General features: G+C 37.0%; 1 protein-coding gene across 1 annotated transcript; it reads left to right on the top strand.

Annotated features, from left to right (window-relative positions):
* Positions 1 to 456: 456 nt before the first annotated feature.
* Positions 457 to 20,073, top strand: LOC145271064 (uncharacterized). The gene is made up of 2 exons (XM_080126611.1): positions 457 to 592; positions 16,839 to 20,073. Exon 2 carries the CDS (start codon positions 17,073 to 17,075, stop codon positions 18,354 to 18,356), a length of 1,284 nt encoding a protein of 427 aa, XP_079982737.1. The 5' UTR covers positions 457 to 592; positions 16,839 to 17,072; the 3' UTR covers positions 18,357 to 20,073.
* The last annotated feature ends 1,094 nt before the right edge of the window (positions 20,074 to 21,167 follow it).

Here is a 21,167-nt window from a genome sequence, read left to right as displayed (position 1 = left end):
AATAATAATAATAATAATACAATAAAAAAGGTCCTGACAAGCAGCAAAGTTCCACCCCTTCACAGTAGAGATCCCTAGGTGTGAGGAGGCCTTCTAATTCCAATAGTTTCTCCCCCAGAACTGCTAGACTTTAGAATCCCCTTCTGGGATTTTGCTTTCCCAACTGTACTGACATGCAGAAGTTCAAGTGTAATGTGAACAGACATCTTGCTGCTCAACTCCCCACATAGTATTCCTGCAAATTATGTCCTGGATAGTAACTCCTTACATCAAAGTGGCACTGTGCTTTGTTTGGAGTGACAACACAATTAAAAAAATAATGATAATAAAATTTTAAAAAAAAATGCAAAAATATCTCAAGTTTTGAAATTGTTTTAAAATTGAAAAAAATAAAAACCAAAATTGGTGACGTCAGCAAAGAGGAACTCTTCAATAAAGGAAAGCAAAAAAATGAACCCGGATATAAAAAAAAGAAAAAAAAAAAAATGGACGAAAACGAATTCAAATGTTTGGGTTTTTTTTTGATCTTCAAAGAGATTATCGCATTTAATCCAAATCCGCAATCCAGAAAAGAAAGTGAAATTAATCTCTCGTAAGTTTTTCCATTAATTATTTTTAATAAATGTGTTTTTATTTATTTGTTTTTTTTTTTTTTTAAATTCCGATGTTTGTGAGCGCGGAATGCTGAAAAATAATAAACATTATTCAGAAAGCCATTCTTAACACGGGGAGGGGGCAATTTAATGGTGCTTCTGCACTTATGTTACCGTGATGTATTTTTTTTAAATCGTATTTTCGATATCAAATTCGAGGTTTACGGTATCTATTTATTTTTTTTTAATTAAATTGTTAGGTGAAAGTACAGAATGGACCATTCTGAGAATGGTTACAAAACACCCTCCCCATGTTAAGAATGGCTTTCTAAATGTTTATTCAGCTCGAAAACCATACAGTGTTTACCCATGTATTGGAACATTCAAGATGACGTCTGATTCTCTCTTTAACACGGTAAGTTTGGGAAAAGGTGTTATAAATAAAAAACCGGATAAAATACTGTTACAAACTCGCTCAATATATGTTACCGTGACATAGGTTGACATATATTCGGTGGGTTTTTAATAGTATTTTGTATAGTTTTTTATTTATAACACCTTTTCCCAAACTTACGGTGTTAAAGAGGGTGTGAGACGCCATCTTGAATGTTCAACTGTAAACACTGTATGTTTTTCGAGCTGAATAAACATGTTACATTGAATAAAAACACTGAAAACATATCCAGTTTGGACGAAAAGTAACTTATCTTGCCTTTGATAACATTTATTTGTTATATATTTGTTTTTTGACAACGATTTCGAATCTATGTGTACAGTAATACAAACCCAATAATGTTATTATTTCAGCACGGTCCGTATTCTGCATAATTATCAAATTATTAAATAGTTAGGTAAAAGTACAGAATAGTTACAAAACATCCTCCCCATGTTAAGAATGGCTTTCTAAATAATGTTATTATTTCAGCACGGTCCGTATTCTGCATAATTATCAAATTATCAAATTGTTAGGTGAAAGTAGAGAATACTTACAAAACATCCTCCCCATGTTAAGAATGGCTTTCTGAATAATAACGTTGTTTCAGCACGTTAAGATAATTATTCGGGATACGGACCGTGCTGAAATAATTACATTATTATTTAGAAAGCCTTTCTTAATGTGAGGAGGGAAAGGGCGTTATTTGTAATGTTTTTAAAAAGAGTACTTTGGTTATGGTGAAGATTCGCATCCTCTTTTTTTTTTTTTTTCGTTTATTAAGAAAGGAGGGAAAGTTTTTTTTTTTTTGTTTTTTTTTAACTATTCTGTACTTTCACCTAACAATTTAATAAATCGGTACTTATTCCCCCCCCCCCTATATATTTCATGTTACGAAAATAAAGCAAAATAAATTTATGTTAATAAAAATTGCAACAATTTCTAAAACTGTTTTTTAACGGTTGTTGTAAAAATGGAACGGAAATTTAAATTTCGTTCCGTTTTAAATTCGATACATTTTTACGTCCAACACATCGTTCACATTCGACATGTCAACTTTTATAGGTTGCGACGGGGGGGGGGTCCGAAAGCCGTTCTTAACATAGGGAGGTTGGGTGTGTCTATTCCGAAAGCCGTTCTAAACATGGGAAGGTTTGGGGTGTCTATACCGAAAGTCGTTCTTAACATAAGGATGTTGGGGGTGTCTATACCGAAAGCCGTTCTTAACATGGGAAGGTTGGGGGTTGTCTATTCCGAAAGCCGTTCTTAACATAGGGAGGTTGGGGGTTGTCTATTCCGAAAGTCGTTCTTAACATGGGGAGGTTGGAGGGGGGGGGGTTCTTCAAATTGGCACTTTATGGCGGCAATTAAAAGCAAATAAAATACAGAAAAGTCTGATGTACGTACTATCATGGAACGAAGATGTCATGTTCCAAAAATGATGTAATTTGATCAAATATTCTTTTATGAAAGAAAATCCAATTTTACGATTAAAAAAAGTTGTAGTGTTTTCATCCGCTATGATTAAATATGATTATTTAAAAGAGGGAGACAACTCAAATCGACATGTAAAGGTAAAAAATCAGCCCTATGTTCAATGCAGTCTAGTAAAAAAATCGCTGAAAATCGTAAATTTTGATTTTCTTAGTTATTTTTTTTTTTTTTTTATATAACTTGGGAGTAACCACTTATCGAGGGTCGAAGGCCACTCGAGGATAAGGTGGTAGTTTCGTAACCGTTAACGGTGGAAATTGGGTAGAATCTGATTATTTATGGGAACGGATCAACAAGAATTTCTGGGACAAATCCGCTTAGCAATAAGATCTCACTCCTCACTTGTGTCCCCTCGACATACATATCACCGATAAACTTGCTTAGCAACAAAATCACACCCCTTCACTGTTGAGGTCCCTACATGCCAGAAAACTTTCTGTTCTAATAGCTTCTTCCCTCGAACAGCTAGACTTTGGAATCCCCTTCCTTCTGCCTGCTACCCTGACTGTACTGATATGCAGAAGTTTAAATGTAATATAAACCAACATCTTGTTAATCTTTCTTAGAAATGGTCCGAAATAGTAGCCCCTTATGTCCAAGTGGTGATATTCCTTGCTAGGGGTGAACGAGTTAAAAAAAAAAAGGGGCAGGATAAAGTCTTTCTAGCAGCTCCTGCCCAAATGTGGTAACAGTACTCCATCCTTGAACGTACTTGGCTTTTATATATATCTATATAAAAGCCAAGTACGGCCAAGGATGGAATACTGTTGCCATATCTGGGCAGGAGCTGCTAAAAACAGCCTATCCTGCCTTGACAGAGTACAAAATAGACTTCGTGGCTTAGTGGGGGATGCCCTTTTCTCTACCCTGCAACTTCTCTCCCACAGAAGAGATGTTGCGAGCCTATCTTTGTTTTATCGTTATTTCCATGGCAGGTGCTCGTCTAAACTCCAATCTCTGGTCCCCCCTCGCCAATCTTTCACTTTTTTGAAAAACACCCTTCTAGCTGAATCCACTGTGAAAAATTTCTCCCACTCTTTATCTGTGCCTAAATCAAAACGTGGATTCCATGAACAAAGCTTCTTTCTTAGAACTGCACGCCTGTGGAACTCTGTTCCATCTGCCTGCTTCCCACCTGACTACAACTTGGATGTGTTCAAGTTCAACGTTAGCAAATTCCTAATGAACCGCCCCCTTAAGTAAACACTTCATCAAATCTCCACACTAACGTAATGTACTTGCAATAACCCTTATCCTTGAGTGGCTTCCGGGCCTTGATAAGTGGTGATCACTGTGTAAAAAAAAAAAAAAAATAATAATGTAGGTAGAGAATTGTAAAAGCAGTGAGATATCTACTGGAGTGGTGGAATGATTCAACTATTTTTCCAGCAACCTTGGCAACAGATTTGATGCACCTGTTCCGTATTTGACGTGTCTTATCAGGGTTTTTTTTTTTTTTTTTTCATTTCTTCCTGTGTCCAGGCCCTGGATATGACCTTAAACTTTATCCGATGGTGAGGCCCAGCTTGCAGGCTTTGGAGAGTGTGGAGCCACCCTTTAATTGTCATTGCTCCCAGGTCCACTCTGACCCGGAGTGGTAGTACCTGTTAGGGTTCCAACTATGGGTTAAATAGAAACCGACTTGAAAAAAACAAATATATTCTATTAAAAAAATTTTTCTTCAAATTCACTGGATTCGGCATTAACTAACCTGAAAAGGGTTGATATGCCGTAAAACAAAAACAACCAATCAATCCTGTGTCCATCCTACAAAAGCTACAATTGCCTATGAATATAGATTTTAATATTTACAGATTTTTTACTTCATTTAAAAACAATTATCATTAGTATTAATTAGTATTAGCAATGAAAAGTGAAGGTAAAAAATCCGTTTTTTTGTTTTTCAATTTTGTTTTTTTCAATTTTTTTTGTTTTATTTTTTCAGTTTTTTTATTTTATTTTTCAATTTTTTATTTTTTCAATGTTTTTATTTTTTTCAATGTTTTTATTTTTTTCAATTTTTTAATTTTTTTCAATTTTTTATTTTTAAAATTTTTTTTATTTTTTCAATTTTTTATTTTTTTGTATTTGTTATTTTTTTTCAATTTTTTATTTTTTTCAATTTTTTATTTTTTTCAATTTTTTATTTTTTTCAATATTTTATTTTTTTTCAATATTTTATTTTTTTTCAATATTTTATTTTTTTTCAATATTTTATTTTTTTCAATATTTTATTTTTTTCAATATTTTATTTTTTTCAATATTTTATTTTTTTCAATATTTTATTTTTTTCAATATTTTATTTTTTTAAATTTTTTATTTTTTTCAATTTTTTATTTTTTTCAATTTTAAAATTTTTTTTTCAATTTAGTTTTTCGATTTTTTTTATCGATTTTTTTTCCATTTTTTATTTTTTCCATTTTTTATTTTTTCCATTTTTTATTTTTTCCATTTTTTATTTTTCCCATTTTTTATTTTTTTCATTTATTTTTTTCATTTTTTACTTTTTTCAATTTTTTACTTTTTTCAATTTATTTAATTTTTATTAATTCATTTTTAATAATTTATTTTTATTTCTTGTATTGTTATTTCTTTTATTGTTTATTAATTTTTTATATTTTATCTTTTTTATATATTTTAATTTTATAATTTAAAAAAATGTTATTTATATTTTTAATTTATTTTTTATTAATGTGTTTTTTTTATTTATGTTTATTTTTTTTTTACTGATTTTCACCCCCTAGACAGCATATCACCAAGTTGGATGTAAGGGGCTTCTATTTGGGGCCATGTTTAGGAAAGATTAACAAGATATTTGTTTATGTTACATTTAAACTTCTGCATATCAGTACAACCAGGGAAGCAGGCAGCAGGAAGGGAATTCCAAAGTCTAGCTGTTCGAGGGAAGAAACTGTTAGAATAGAAAGCTTTCTGGCATTTAGGGACCTCAACAGTGAAGGGGTGTGATTTTGTTGCTAAGCAAGTTTGTCGGTGATATGTATGTCGAGGGGACACAAGTGCAATGAAGTTTAAAAAAATTGTTTTTTGGAATTTGAAATTAGACTGGACTTTTTTCTGATACCCAATTCAGGACGCTCATTTGTGTGTGTGTGTGTGTGTGTGTGTGTGTTTGTATGTCTCACTTTCGGCAGACACAAGAAACACTGACAAAATTTAGATCGGTCTCTCGGATAACAAATATCGAAAAATTGGCTGAAAATATAAATTCTATGCTGGTCAACTAAGTTTTTTTTTTTTTTTTTTTTTTTTTTACACAAAGGCATCACCACTTATGAAGGCCCAGAGTTAAAAGATAATATATAACACGATCAGCCAGTCACTGGTGTATGACCGACACACGTGTTGTACTAAATGTCTTAGAAGTGCTCTCATGAAGATGGCCAGTCGGGTTAGGGTCTTTAAGAATAAAAGTATACCTGAGATGTTGGGTGTGGGTGTGGCTCCTTCTTCTCCCAGGAAACATCTTGACCTCTGGTGGCATTCAGGTTGGAATCGTCCTTTTCCTCAGGGTCATCTCGTTTTTCAATAAAGGCATTTATGGCAGACACAAAAACTCGACACGCGACACAATTGTTCACGGACAGACAGAAAAATGCGTGCTTACCCCATGTTGTCTGGCCGAAAAAAGGATCACTCTAGAAAGGGAATTCTGGGATTGCATTTCTGTATATCTGTACGCTTATGGCCAAATCACCACTCGGCCATGCTGTAGAGTGTGTTAGCAACTGTGACACTGAAAAATAGTGCCACAACACACACACACACACACTGAGAAATAATAGCACAAATAGATATTTAATTCTAGGATTGCAGAACGATTGACATCAATCTCGTCTTGGGGAGGCTCAAAAACTTGACACGCGACACAATTGTAATATATTGTATAATCTTAACTGTTTATTTTACAAAAAATATATCACAATACAATATACAAATTATAATTAATTTTTACAATTAAACCTGTTGGGTGTGGGTGGAATTTTCTTTCTTCATCCTCCTCGTTGTTTGATAGAAGCATTCATGGCAAACTCAATAAAACACACAACCCGACACAATCGTAATATATATGAGAATTCTTAACTATTTTATTTCAATACATAAATATTTTACAATATTTTACAATGTTGTACAAAAAGGATCAAAAGCAATTGATACTTAAGCTTTAAAAATTATTAGACTGAGCTACGTAGATAGTCCTAACTTGTGCTGATGGAAAGAGGGTGCCCTCCCCCCTCGTTTACGGAGAGACAGAAAAATGCGTGCTTACCCCATGTTGTCTGGCCGAAAAAAGGATCGCTCTAGAAAGGGAATTCTGGGATTGCATTTCTGTATATCTCTACGCTTATGGCCAAATCACCACTTGGCCATGCTGTAGAGTGTGTTAGCAACTGTGACACTGAAAAATAGTGCCACAACACACACACACACACACACACACACACACTGAGAAATAGTAGCACAAATAGATATTTAATTCTAGGATTGCAGAACGATTGTCATTATTCTTGCAAATAACTAAATCTAAACATTTGACATCAATTGAAATGGATGGCTCTCGTCTTGGGGAGGCTCAAAAACTTGACACGCGACACAATTGTAATATATATTGTATAATCTTAACTGTTTATTTTACAAAAAATATATCACAATACAATATACAAATTATAATTAATTTTTACAATTAAACCTAGGCAATAGGCTTTTCAAAACTAACTAACCTACCCTAATTAGTGTTGAGGGAGGGGGTGCTCCTGCCCTTGTTTACGGAGAGACGGAAATATGCGTGCTCACCTCATAACGGTCTGTGCAGTAAGAGGAAATTTCGTTTGGTTTTAGATACAAAGGTAATAATCTTTGGATGTAGAATTGTAAAATATGGCCAGACAGGAAACTTTTCTATAAGTAAATGGAATATTTTATAAGAAGTTAACAGTGGACGTTTGAAATGACACGTAGAGAGATATGGGGACCATTCTCTTTGGTAGATAAGCGGGTTGTATTCAGGTTCCTCTGAGATAATTCTTTCCAATTTTCCCTTTTATTTCTGTTGTTTTAATCGTGTCTGCTTCCCAAATATTTTTAATCATCATACTCACCTAGTGCCCTCATCTGTTTGGTTGGGTAGTATCTTACCTTCTGTTGCTTCCAGTTTTCCCCTTCTTAGATCAGGAGCGCACACTTTTTCCATGCCGGATTCCATTCTAATATCCTAACTGAGGATTCTGGTTATGTGTCTTAGCGTCTCTAATTCCTTCTTGGTCTTTACAACAACTCCAGGTTATCCATGTACATTAGATGGTACATTCTTTAATCTGTATTTGTCAATTGTATCCGGCTTGGCATTTTCTTAATTAGTCAGGAGGCAAAATCTGAAAAGAGGCCTAGAAATCACTTTAGCGGGTACGGAATGTTAGGAGCAGGCATTCATGTCAGACTGTTAGAGGGGTCGATACTGAAGGTTTTTCAGGTGGATGCCCATTCAATTAGGCTTTTATTAATTTTTTAGAGCAAAAACAAAATGGCCGCCATGGTTGAAAATACAGTACTATTATAATGTGACATAGCTCCATATCTATTTGAGATAATGTTATGAAATTTGCTGTAATTGGAGATAATATTATTTGTGATGTATATTAAACTTTGTTTAGTAAGAATTCCATATTTTTATACATTTAAAATGATTTTATTATCACTGCATTTGTCAACTTGTATCCGGCTTGGCATTTTCTTAATATGTTGTTAAGGGATATTATGACTATGATGAATAGTACTGACATAATAAGTTTACAATTCTACATCCAAAGATTATTACCTTTTTATCTTACTGCACAGACCGTCATGAGGTGAGCATGCATATTTCCGTCTCTTCGTAAACAAGGGCAGGAGCACCCCCTCCTTGAACACTTGGAAGGTAGTATTTTGTATTTTAATCTCAGTTCCGTCTTGTCCATCAGCTTTCACTTCAAGTTTTCATTGCATTTTCTATTAAACTGATAATCTTGCTTGGTATTTTATACATTTAATTTTCCATGCTTGCGAGATTCTGCCATACGCCTTCTTCAAAGATTATTACCTTTGTATCTAAAACCAAACGAAATTTCGTTTGGTTTTAGATAGAAAGATTTAGAGTAATGTCTAGAAAGTTTACTTCTTTGTAATTGCTGTCTATTGCTATTTCTAATCCCATTTCATTAAAAACATTTCTGATATTTTCCTAGTTTTTTTCAGTAATTCGATCGCTGGAATTAATTATAACCAGTGCGTCATCCCTATATAGCCCCTCTCCCATTTAAACAAGGTATTTTTCTGTTCATCTCCTTTAGTAAGTACAAACCTACCAACTCAGTAATCAACACAGTATCGGGGACCCATTGTGATGTCAATATATATGTATGTGTGTGTGTGTGTATGTATTCTAAGTAAATCCATTATGAATTATCGAGTTATTGAAGAAAAACTAACGTATAGTAGTGGGCTTTGGAAGATGGTCAGTGAAAGAAATACAATCTCTAAATTCATTGTTTCTAGTTGTAGAACCCTGCCATTGATAAAGATATTGGTGCTTCTACACTATAGGCTTCCAAATGATGCAGTCAAAATTACCTGAATATTACTGAATTATTAACAAAACGACTTTAATCATGTTAGCAGATGAAAAATTACCGGCATCTTGTTTTTTTTTTCGTTTTTTTTACGCGGTGATCACCACTTATCAAGGCCCGGAAGCCATTCAGGGATAAGGGTTATTGCAAGTACATTACGTTAGTGTGGAGATTTGATGAAGTGTTTACTTAAGGGGGCGGTTCATTAGGAATTTGTTAACGTTGGACTTGAAGACATCCAAGTTGTAGTCTAAGAAAGAAGCTTTGTTCATGGAATCCGCGTTTTGATTTAGGCACAGATAAAGAGTGGGGGAAATTTTTCACAGTGGATTCGGCTAGACGGGTGTTTTTCGTGAAAGATTGGCGAGGGGGGACCAGAGATTGGAGTTCAGACGAGCACTTGCCATGGAAATAACGATAAAACAAGGATAGGCTCGCAACGTCTCTTCTGTGGGAGAGAGGTTGCAGGGTAGAGAAAAGGGCATCCCCCACTAAGCCACAAAGTCTATTTTGTACTCTGTCAAGGCAGGATGGGCTGTTTTTAGCAGCTCCTGCTCAGATATGGCAACAGTATTCCATCCTTGGACGTACTTGGCTTTTAAATCGAAATGGAAAATAAAAGTTGAAAAGATATTTTTCACTCAGTAGTGGACTTTGGAAGTTGGTCAGTGCAAGAAATACAATCTCTAAATTCATTATTTCTAGTCAGCACTTTGATTTTTCAAAGTCGCAAATGCAATGTAGAGCCCTGTTAACTGGACAATTTTTTGGAATGGAGGATCAATTTTCGCATCGTGATTATCGCAAGTCATCTAGAGATACTGAAAAGGAAAATATGTATGTTTTTTTATTTATATATTTTTTAATTGTCGGTTTGTTTTAAACGTTTTTTTTTTTATTTTTGAAATATTTTTTTAACATTCGTATTGATCATTTGGAATTTCTCTACTGGTTCTCCCAATCTTCAGTTTTAATATAAACCCAATGTTATTAAGTTAATTTAGAGTTGTTTCAATTTTGTACAGTCCTCGTCTAAAGGATATATATATATATATATATATATATATATAGCCAGTAGAGTTTAGTTTCCTAGAAGTACATCCAATGAAACAACATGTGTCAATCAAAGAGTGCTCAATGAGTAAACAGAGCAGGTATGTGAAATTTATTTATACAAACATTTATGGCTACATATGTGCATACATGTTTCTGTAATCACCCGCGTTGGGGGATTAGGCCTTCAGGCCAAGAGTTCTCGACGATAATTCTTGGAGAGTCGTCAAAATTAATCAGAAGACTGGAGTGTTTGCATGGTTTAGAAACAAACCTGGGGACAATAATAACGAAACAAGGCTTCACACCGTTAAATTATTTACTATTTACTTTTTTTCTATGCCTTTCTTCCAGAGTTATAGATAAAAAAATGAATATATTTTAGGTTTTAAGAAGTATCTTCAATGTATTTCATTGTGCAAAAGTTTTGGGGCTACATATTCTAAGTGCTCTTAGATGGAAACTTATGATTATGTCTAATTCTATTCTGAAATTATAAGCCGTTTGGCAAAATATCCAAAATCAGTAAAACAGTGTTAGTTTCAGTTTCATATCTACTAACTAGATCAAAGAAAGACTCTGGAAAAAAAGACGCTGGAAAAATGGTGGGATCTTTCTATCGATCCAGTAGATATCTCACTGCTGATGCTATTCTCTATCTATATAAGAGCCAGGTATGTCCAAGGATGGAATATTGTTGCCACATCTGGGCAGGAGCTGCTAGAAAGGACTTGTCCTGCCTTGATAGAGTTCAAAATAGACTTCGTAGCCTCGTAGGAGATGTCCTTTTCTCTTCCTTGCAACCTCTATCTCACAGAAGAGATGTTGCGAGTTTGTCTCTGATGTATCGTTATTTTCAGGGAAAGTGTTCGACTGAGCTTCAATCTATGGTCCCCCCTCGCCAAACTTTCACAAGAAACACTCGTCTAGCTGTAAACACTATCAATAATTCCCCCCACTCTTTATCTGTGCCTAAACCTAAACGTAGATTCCATGAAGAAAGCTTCTTTCTTAGAACTGCACGCCTGTGGAATTGTCTTCCGTTTTTCCTGCTTTCCGGTTGACTACAATATGGTTGTGTTCAAGTCTAATGGACAATTTTTTGGAATGGAGGATCAATTTTTGTGATTATCGCAAGTCATCTAGAGATACTGAAAAGGAAAATAACCTATGCCCAAGTCAACCAAAATATTTAAAACTTTCTCTAAATTCATTATTTCTAGTCACCACTTTGATTTTTCAAAGTCGCAAATGCAATCAAAATATTTAAAACTGTCTACTACAAACAAGTCACCTCCCAGGACTTGTGTGTAACAGCGAACCATCTGAAACTCAAAATGGCTCACACTTCTAGATTCACCATCCTGCCCTCAACAATATTGAATTTTGAGTCTTTTTTTTTTTTTACATAGGCATCACGCATTAGTAGGTTAAAGTGTTAATACAAATAAAATGGCAAAATATCCAAAATCAGTAAAACAAAGGAGATCAAAGAAAGACCCAAACTCGAATATTGTTGAGGGCAGGATGGTGAACGATGTAAAACAGTAAATAACGTATACCGCTTCTCAAAAAGATTAATGATTACAAAGAAACAAGGCATTTAAAAAACAAAACGGTTTTTATATACGTTTCAGCATCCGAGGTTAAAGCCTGTAAGTTGTATCGGATCATAGAAAGTTCGGGAATTTTCAAATAACTTCAGTACGTCGAAGGATGGAACACTGTTGCCATATCTGGGTAGGAGCTGCTAAAAACAGCCTATCCTGCCTTGACAGAGTACAAAATAGACTTTGTGGCTTAGTGGGGGATGCCCTTTTCTCTACCCTGCAACCTCTCTCCCACAGAAGAGACGTTGCGAGCCTATCCTTGTTTTATCGTTATTTCCATGGCAAGTGCTCATCTGAACTCCAATCTCTGGTCCTCCCTCGCCAATCTTTCACGAAAAACACCCGTCTAGCCGAATCCACTGTGAAAAATTTCCCCCACTCTATATCTGTGCCTAAATCAAAACGTGGATTCCATGAACAAAGCTTCTTTCTTAGAACTGCACGCCTGTGGAACTCTGTTCCGTCTGCCTGCTTCCCTCCGGACTACAACTTGGATGTGTTTAAGTCCAATGTTAACAAATTCCTAATGAACCGCCCCCTTAAGTAAACACTTCATCAAATATCCACACTAACGTAATGTACTTGCAATAACCCTTTATCCCCGAGTGGCTTCCGGGCCTTGATAAGTGGTGATCACTGTGTAAAAAAAAAAAAAAAAAAAGAGAGAGATACTGAAAAGCAAAATAACCTATGCATACCCCATGTCAACCAAAATATTTAAAACTTTCTCTGCTCTATCGTTATTTTCATGGCAAGTGTTCATCTAATCTCCAGTTTATAGTATGGTGGTTATCATAGTTTAACTTTTGTTGGGCAGGTCACCATTTTGGCGGGTCCCCCTCTTGGAGAGCCGTCAAAATTAATCAGAAGATGGGAGTGTTGGAACAGTCTAGAAACAGACCTGGGGACAATAATAACAACAAAACAAGACATTTAAAAAACGAAACGGTTTTTATATACGTTTCAGCATCTTTTAAACTCCTCGGCCTAACGTTTACAGGGAATATGAACTGGAATAGATACATTGAGAGCATTGCCAAGGCTGCTGCAAGGAAGGTTGGCTCCCTCTACCGTGCTAGAAAACTACTTACGCCTGACAGTATCCTATACCTCTATAAGGAAACCATTCGCCCATGAATGGAGTACTGTTGTCACATTTGGGCTGGTGCATCTGCTTCTTGTCTCTCGCTCCTGGACAGGGTTCAAAAGAGAGTCGCCAACCTGATAGGTCCTGAACTGTCATCTAGGCTTCAGCCTCTGTCCCATCGATGAGATGTTGCATCCCTCTGCCTGTTCTACAAATACTTTAATGGTGAATGCTCTGACGAACTGCAAACACTTGTACCTCCCCGACGTAACTACCCCCGACAAACCCGACAAGCTACTAAGTCTCATCCCTTTACAGTGGAGATCCCTCGGTGCAAGAAAGCCTTTTACTCCAATAGTTTCTTCCCCAGAACTGCGGGTCTTTGGAACTCCCTTCCGGGATTCTGCTTTCCCAACTGCACTGATATGCAGAAGTTCAAGTGTAATGTTAACAAACATCTTTCTACTCATCTCCCTTCATAATGACCCCGCTAATTAAGTCCCTGATAGTAGCCCCCTGCTTCAAAGTGGCACTGTGCCTTGTTCGGGGTGAAAATTGAATTAAAAATAAAATAAAGGTTACAGTAAGATTGTAAGCTGTATCGGGTCATAGAAAGTTCGGGATATTCAAATAACTCCAAAACAACTTGTCTCTCCAACTTGTCTCTCGGCCGTCTTCCAGCTTGAGTATTTTATGTCTTTCCTTCCTTCCTTCCTGTTCTGATTGGTTAAAACCTCTGTTCACATAGAGAGAAAAGAAGGGGAGAAGGAAAAAGGAAGGATAGAGAGAAAGAGAAGTGGCGAGATTATACTGTAATGGTGGTAGTAGTAGTAGTTTTGGTTTCACTGCAATAATTTTTTTTTTTTTTATTACATTTTCACCCCAAACAAGGCACATTGCCACTTTGATGTAGGGGGCTACTATCAGGGACATAAGCATCAGGGATACTATGTAGGGAGTTGGGCAGCAAGATGTCGGTTCACGTTACACTTGAACTTCTGCATGTCAGTACAGTAATGGGAAGCAGGGACCCGGAAGGGAATTCCAAAGTCTAGCAGTTCTGGGGAAGAAACTACTGGAGTATTTTAATTGTATTTTGCAAGTTGTCTAACCATGTTTTAATTGAATTTTGCAAGTTGTGTGACCATATTTTAATTGTATTTTGCAAGTTGCCTAACCATATTTTAATTGTATTTTGCAAGTTGTCTAACCATATTTTAATTGTATTTAGCAAGTTGTCTGACCATATTTTAATTGTATTTTGGAAGTTGTCTGACCATATTTTAATTGTATATCGCAAGTTGTCTGACCATATATTTAGAAAGTTGTGTGAGCATATTTTAATTGTATTTAGCAAGTTGTCTAACCATATCCTAATTGTATTTAGAAAGTTGTCTAACCATATTTTAATTGTATTTTGCAAGTTGTCTAACCATATTTTAATGGTATTTTGCAAGTTGTCTAACCATATTTTAATTGTATTTTGCAAGTTGTCTAACCATATTTTAATGGTATTTTGCAAGTTGTCTAACCATATTTTAATGGTATTTTGCAAGTTGTCTAACCATATTTTAATGGTATTTTGCAAGTTGTCTAACCATATTTTAATGGTATTTTGCAAGTTGTCTAACCATATTTTAATGGTACTTTGCAAGTTGTCTGACCATATCTATATTGTATTTAGCAAGTTGTCTGACCATATCTATATTGTATTTAGCAAGTTGTCTGACCATATTTTAATTGTATTTAGCAAGTTGTCTGACCATATTTTAATTGTATTTAGCAAGTTGTCTGACCATATTTTAATTGTATTTAGCAAGTTGTCTGACCATATTTTAATTGTATTTAGCAAGTTGTCTGACCATATTTTAATTGTATTTAGCAAGTTGTCTGACCATATTTTAATTGTATTTAGCAAGTTGTCTGACCATATTTTAATTGTATTTAGCAAGTTGTCTGACCATATTTTAATTTTATTTAGCAAGTTGTCTAACCATATTTTAATTGTATTTTGTCAAGTTGTCTGACCATAATTTAATTATATTTTACAAGTTGTCTGACCATATATATATATATATGTTTTTAATTATATTTTCACCCCAAACAAGGCATATTGCCACTTTAGGGATATAGGCTTCAGGGGTACTGTGTAGGGAGTTGGGCAGCAAGATGTCGGTTCATATTGCACTTGAACTTCTGCATGTCAGTACAGTTGGGGAAGCAGTGACCCGGCAGGGAATTCCAAAGTCTAGCTGTCCTGGGGAAGAAACCGCTGGAGTAGAAGGCTCTCTTACATCTAGGGATCTCTACTTTAAAGGGGTGGGATTTAGCTGCTTGTTGGGTTTGTGGGGGTATTTACGCCGAGGGGGGCTCAAGTGCTTGCATTTTGTCAGAGCATTCACCATTAAATACTTGTAGAAAAGGCAGAGGGATGCAACATTTCGTCGATGGGACAGCGGCTGAAGTTTAGATGACTGTTCAGGACCTATCAGATTGGCGACTCTTTTTTGAACCTTGTCTAGGAACGAGAGACTAGTGGCAGATGCACCAGCCCAAATATGACAACAATACTCCATACATGGGTAAATGGTAGCCTTATAGAGGTATAAGATACTTTTGGGCGTTAGTAGCTTTCTAGCACAGTAGAGAGAACCTACCTTCTTCACAGCGGTCCTGGTGATACTCTCGATGTAATTGTTCCAACTCATGTTTCCTGAAAGCATTAGTCCGAGGAGTTTAAAGGATGTACTTTCAGATAAAGAGTCATTGGCCATTGCTATTGGTGGTAGAGAAGGTTTCTTGTAATTATTGAAGGATACGAGTTTAGTCTTGGCAGTATGGAGTGTGACCATCCATTTATGTCCCCAGTCCACTACAGATCAGAGGTCATCCTCTAGTGCTTCTGCCATTTCTTTAGATATGTGTTCATTTGTTATATCATATTGTTTAGATGTATGACCGTTGGGGACAACCTGCATTTTTCTCTTATCTAAAAAGGATTTAATTATGTCATGTATTCTTCCAGTGATACCATATGGTCTGATTTTCCTGAGAAGACCTTCATGCCATACCCTGTCAAAAGCCTTAGATATATCTAGAGCGGTAGACTGGTATATATGTTCTAAGATTACAGTTAGAATATCTGCTGTTGAACGGTGTTGCCTAAATCCATATTGTTGGTCAGTCAGAAGTTTAGCATCTGTAAGGTGATGGACTAGAGCTTGGTTAATTATTGTCTCAAATATTTTGGTGAAAAGTGGGAGGAGGCTAATGAGGCGATAATTTACTGGGTCAGTTCTTTCGCCACAATTTTTGAAAACTGGTACTACAAAAGCAGTTTTCCAGCAGGCAGGAAAGCAAGATTCATTAAGGCATTTGTTGTAAAGTTTGGAGAGAACTGGGGCTACTTCGGCTGAGCTCTTTTTTAATAGCACAGCCGGGATGAGATCAGGTCCACATGCTTTTGTAGTGTCAAGATTTCTTATGATAGCATGCATATGAGAAGGGGTGGTTTTCAGATCATCTAGTCTGGCATCTGTCTGCAAAGGAAAGTCAGGGAGGGGGTGGTTGGCAGGGTCCAGTGTGGAGTTAGAGGCAAACCGACTGGCGAGCATGCTAGCCTTCTCAGTTGCAGAGTAAACAACCTCATGATTGTTGGATAGTGGGGGAATTGTTGATTGACCATTATTTACTACACTGTTGTAGATTTTCCAGAAGTCGCGGGTTCCTAATTTCTGTGCTTTGATGCGTTTTTTTGTGGTTTCAGTAAATTCTCTCTTAGTTGTCGCTATTTCTTTCTTACAGTTACTTCTGGCTTCTATATACTTCTGCCTGTTTGAACTGGAGTTATGTCAGTTTTAATTGCATTTAGCAAGTTGCCTGACCATATTTTAATTGTATTTTGCAAGTTGTCTGACCATATTTTAATTGTATTTTTCTTTTCAGGAGATGAAAAAGATGCAGAAGAAATATGCAAAGATACTCAACCAGACTAGATAAATTCTTGTCCTGGAATCCAGAAAAATATAAATAGATGAATAAATACTAGGAGCAACTGGATTCATAGAGAAGAAAAATATTTTTCTGAAAGTACCTGGCAAATATACCCGGTGGACCAGGTGCAAGAGAGATACAAACAATTGCATTTAAATGAACAGTTAGATTTTTAAAAAGGTTGGAATGTATGAGGCAACGGGTGAATGTCTGGCATCCAGTAGGATGCCCCATCTCCAGCTGGAACAAAATGATAACGCAGGTGATAAATGTTTTATCTGTGATTGGTGTGGTTCGTCATTTGCAGAGGAGTCCTCGTTGAGAGAGCATCTGCGGACACATGTGCGTGTGAAACCTTATGTTTGCGAAGTGTGTGGCTCTGCTTTTACCGTGCGCTCGAGCTTGGTAAGACATATGCGCGCGCACTCGGGAGAGAAGACGTTTCATTGTGAAGTGTGCCACGCTGCGTTTTCATGGCGGTCGGGTTTGAATCAACACGCAAAGACGCACCAGGTGCGACAGTTGTATAGGTGCACGATTTGCAGCTTGCCATTCTCGACAGAGTCGGCGTTAACAGTTCATGGACAGACACACACTGTCGATGCGGGGGAAAAGATGTTTACTTGCAAGGTTTGCGGAGTTTCGTTTTCATGGAAGTCTAGTCTGAACAAGCACATGCAAACGGACCACGAGAAGCCATCATGTAAGTGTAACGTCTGCGGTTTATTATTTGCAACCGATGCTGCGTTAGCGAGTCACGGACTGACACACACGGGTGAGCAAATTTATACCTGCGAGATATGTACCTTCAATTTCAGTGAGGAATCGGACTTGTTAAGTCATATCGAACTGCACAATAATGAAAAACGTTATACTTGCGGAACGTGTAATCTATCGTTTGACGATGATTCCAGTTTGCTCCGACATTTACAAACACACGTGCGAGTGAAACCGTATTCCTGTGACATCTGCAAATCTTCATATTCGTGGAAGTCGACATTGGTCCGTCACATGCAGGTCCACGCTGAAGACAAACCACATTCGTGCCAAGTGTGCGGGCTGGTGTTCCAACGCAAGGCGTACCTGGTGAGCCACCTGCGGAAACATTCGGGCGATAATGTACACGAGTGTCCGCTCTGCACGTCAACATTTACAGACAAATCGCAGCTGACACGACATCTACGATCACATTCTGGAGAGAAACCGTTTACATGTGAGGTGTGCGACACATCATTCGCAGTAAAGTCGAATTTAACGGTGCATCGGCGGCTGCACTCTGGTGTGAAGCCGTTCGCGTGTGATATTTGTGGGTATTCTTTCACGGCCAAATCGAATTTAGTTGTCCATAGACGAACACACACTGGAGAAAAACCATATCCTTGTGAATTATGTGGTTCATCTTTTTCCGATAAGTCATCACACGTAAGGCATATGCGAAACAAACACACTGTCAATATTCCCGATGTGTAATTCCTGATTTTCAAAAATATGTAGTTTGAAACAGCAACGAAAATATGCAACATAAGTGCAAATCCACTAACTATAACTGCCAGTATCCTGCCAGTGGGCTCTCTCTACCGTGCTAGAAAACTTCTAACACCCGAAAGTATCCTGTACCTCTATAAGGCAACCATTCGCCCATGTATGGAGTACTGTTGTCACATCTGGGCTGGTGCATCTGCTGCTTGTCTCTCGCTCCTGGACAGGGTTCAAAAAAGAGTCGCCAACCTGATAGGTCCTGAACTGTCATCTAGGCTTCAACCTCTGTCCCATCGACGAGATGTTGCATCCCTCTGCTTGTTCTACAAATACTTCAATGGTGAATGCTCTGACGAACTGCAAACACTTGTACCTCCTTGGCGTAACTACCCCCGACAAACCCGACAAGCTACTAAGTCTCATCCCTTTACAGTAGAGATCCCTAGGTGCAAGAAAGCCTTTTACTCCAATAGTTTCTTCCCCAGAACTGCGGGTCTTTGGAACTCCCTTCCGGGATTCTGCTTTCCCAACTGCAACGATATGCAGAAGTTCAAGTGTAATGTTAACAAACATCTTTCTACTCTTCTCCCTTCATAATGACCCCGCTAATTAAGTCCCTGATAGTAGCCTCCTGCTTCAAAGTGGCACTGTGCCTTGTTTGGGGTGAAAATTGAATAAAAAAATAAAAAAAAACTATAACACAATGAGAATATTATGCCATATTTGTGGGTATTCTTTCACGGCCAAATCGAATTTAGTTGTCCATAGACAAACACATACTGAGATTCCCTGGACTGGCTCAAAAGAGGATCCCTCCATTACGACCAAGAGAGGTTGATATTGGCTGCACAAGACCAGGGCCTCATGACGAACGCCTTCAAAAAGATGAGTGGTCTAAGCAACAATAATAAATGCAGGTTCTGTAGCACTGAGGTTGAGAGTGTGGGCCACCTGATTTCTGGTTGCAAAGTCCTACTTGGAGATGGTTATTATACAGATTGCCATAACGGAGTTTGCAAATACCTTCACTGGAAGATATGTAAGAAACTCAACATTCAGTGTAGTAAAAAATCCTGGGAACATATACCCGAACGAACAGTTGGGAATGACAACTACACTATTCACTATGACTACATAATCCCTACTGCTACATATCTTGAAAACGCAGCTGTTAAACCAGATATAGTGATTTGGGACAGAGCACACAAAAAATCGACCGTAATAGAGGTCAGTGTACCCAATGATACAGGGCTTAACAGAGCTGAGAGGGAAAAGATAACAAAGTATCAAGGACTTATGTATGATATGAAACGAAATTGGAAATTAAAAGACGTTTCAATTATATCAGTCATCATAGGAGCAACGGGGCTTATGAAAAAGAATTTTAAAAAGTACATAGCAAGCATACCCGGTGAACAAAGTGCAAGTGAAATACAAACGATTGCACTGAAAGGGACGGCTACAATCCTGAAAAGATCTCTTGGTTGGACTCACTAAAATAGGGGTAAATGTCAGACATCTGGTTGGATGTCCCATCCCCTAGAAGAAAAAGTTTAAGAAAAATGAAAAAAAAAAAAGAGAGAACTTGAATGCCTACTAGACATTAATCTTGAGTGTCTAAGGCTAGAATCCTGAAAAGATCTCTTGGTTGGACTCACTAAAATAGGGGTAAATGTCAGACATCTGGTTGGATGTCCCATCCCCTAGAAGAAAAAGTTTAAGAAAAATGAAAAAATAAAAAGAGAGAACTTGAATGCCTACTAGACATTAATCTTGAGTGTCTAAGGCTAGAATCCTGAAAAGATCTCTTGGTTGGACTCACTAAAATAGGGGTAAATGTCAGACATCTGGTTGGATGTCCCACCCCCTAGAAGAAAAAGTTTAAGAAAAATGAAAAAAAAAAAAAAGAGAGAACTTGAATGCCTACTAGACATTAATCTTGAGTGTCTAAGGCTAGAATCCTGAAAAGATCTCTTGGTTGGACTCAAATATTCAAAATTACATTTCGTATTCGTTGCCCAGGAATGGTGCAGCTTCTCTAAGTGATGTTACTTCAAGTAATAGCACGAAGCTGGATACTCCACCAGACTAGATAAATTTTTGTCCTGGAATCAAGTAAGACTAATAAACCAGAAAAAAAGATATACTACAACATATTAAAATGTTTTTGTATTTTTTTTTTTTTTTTTTTTTTTTTACACGGTGGTCGCCACTTATCAAGGCCCGGAAGCCACTCAAGGATAATGGTAAATTGGGGAGAGGAAAATTATGTTCTCAGTTTTTTATTCACTCTGTGTTGGAGATATAAAGCACTTTAATAGAACATTCGAATATTTATGTATCTCATATAGAGGTCAAGTGTTAGCCCCAGGTCTTGGGCCCCTTGATTTCTGAGAATTTCAACTGAAGTTAAATAACAAGGATGGAATACTGCTGCCATATCTGGGCAGGAGCTGCTAAAAACAGCCTATCCTGCCTTGACAGAGTACAAAATAGACTTCGTGGCTTAGTGGGGGATGCCCTTTTCTCTACTCTGCAACCTCTCTCCCACAGAAGAGACGTTGCAAGCCTATCCTTGTTTTATCGTTATTTCCATGGCAGGTGCTCGTCTGAACTCCAATCTCTGGTCCCTCCTCGCCAATCTTTCACAAAAAACACCCGTCTAGTTGAATCCACTGTGAAAAATTTCCCCCACTCTTTATCTGTGCCTAAATCAAAACGTGGATTCCATGAACAAAGCTTCTTTCTTAGAGCTGCACGCCTGTGGAACTCTGTTCCGTCTGCCTGCTTCCCTCCGGACTA

Source organism: Euprymna scolopes, chromosome 46 (genome assembly GCF_053919585.1).
Source record: "Euprymna scolopes isolate OS-2025 chromosome 46, ASM5391958v1, whole genome shotgun sequence".
Classification (NCBI taxonomy): domain Eukaryota; kingdom Metazoa; phylum Mollusca; class Cephalopoda; order Sepiida; family Sepiolidae; genus Euprymna; species Euprymna scolopes.
This window is presented reverse-complemented; position numbering and strand designations above follow the sequence as displayed.

What these genes read in the sequence shown, in the direction of transcription:
- LOC145271064 (XM_080126611.1), top strand. Translation starts at nt 17,073, where the DNA reads ATGTATGAGGCAACGGGTGAATGTCTGGCATCCAGTAGGATGCCCCAT.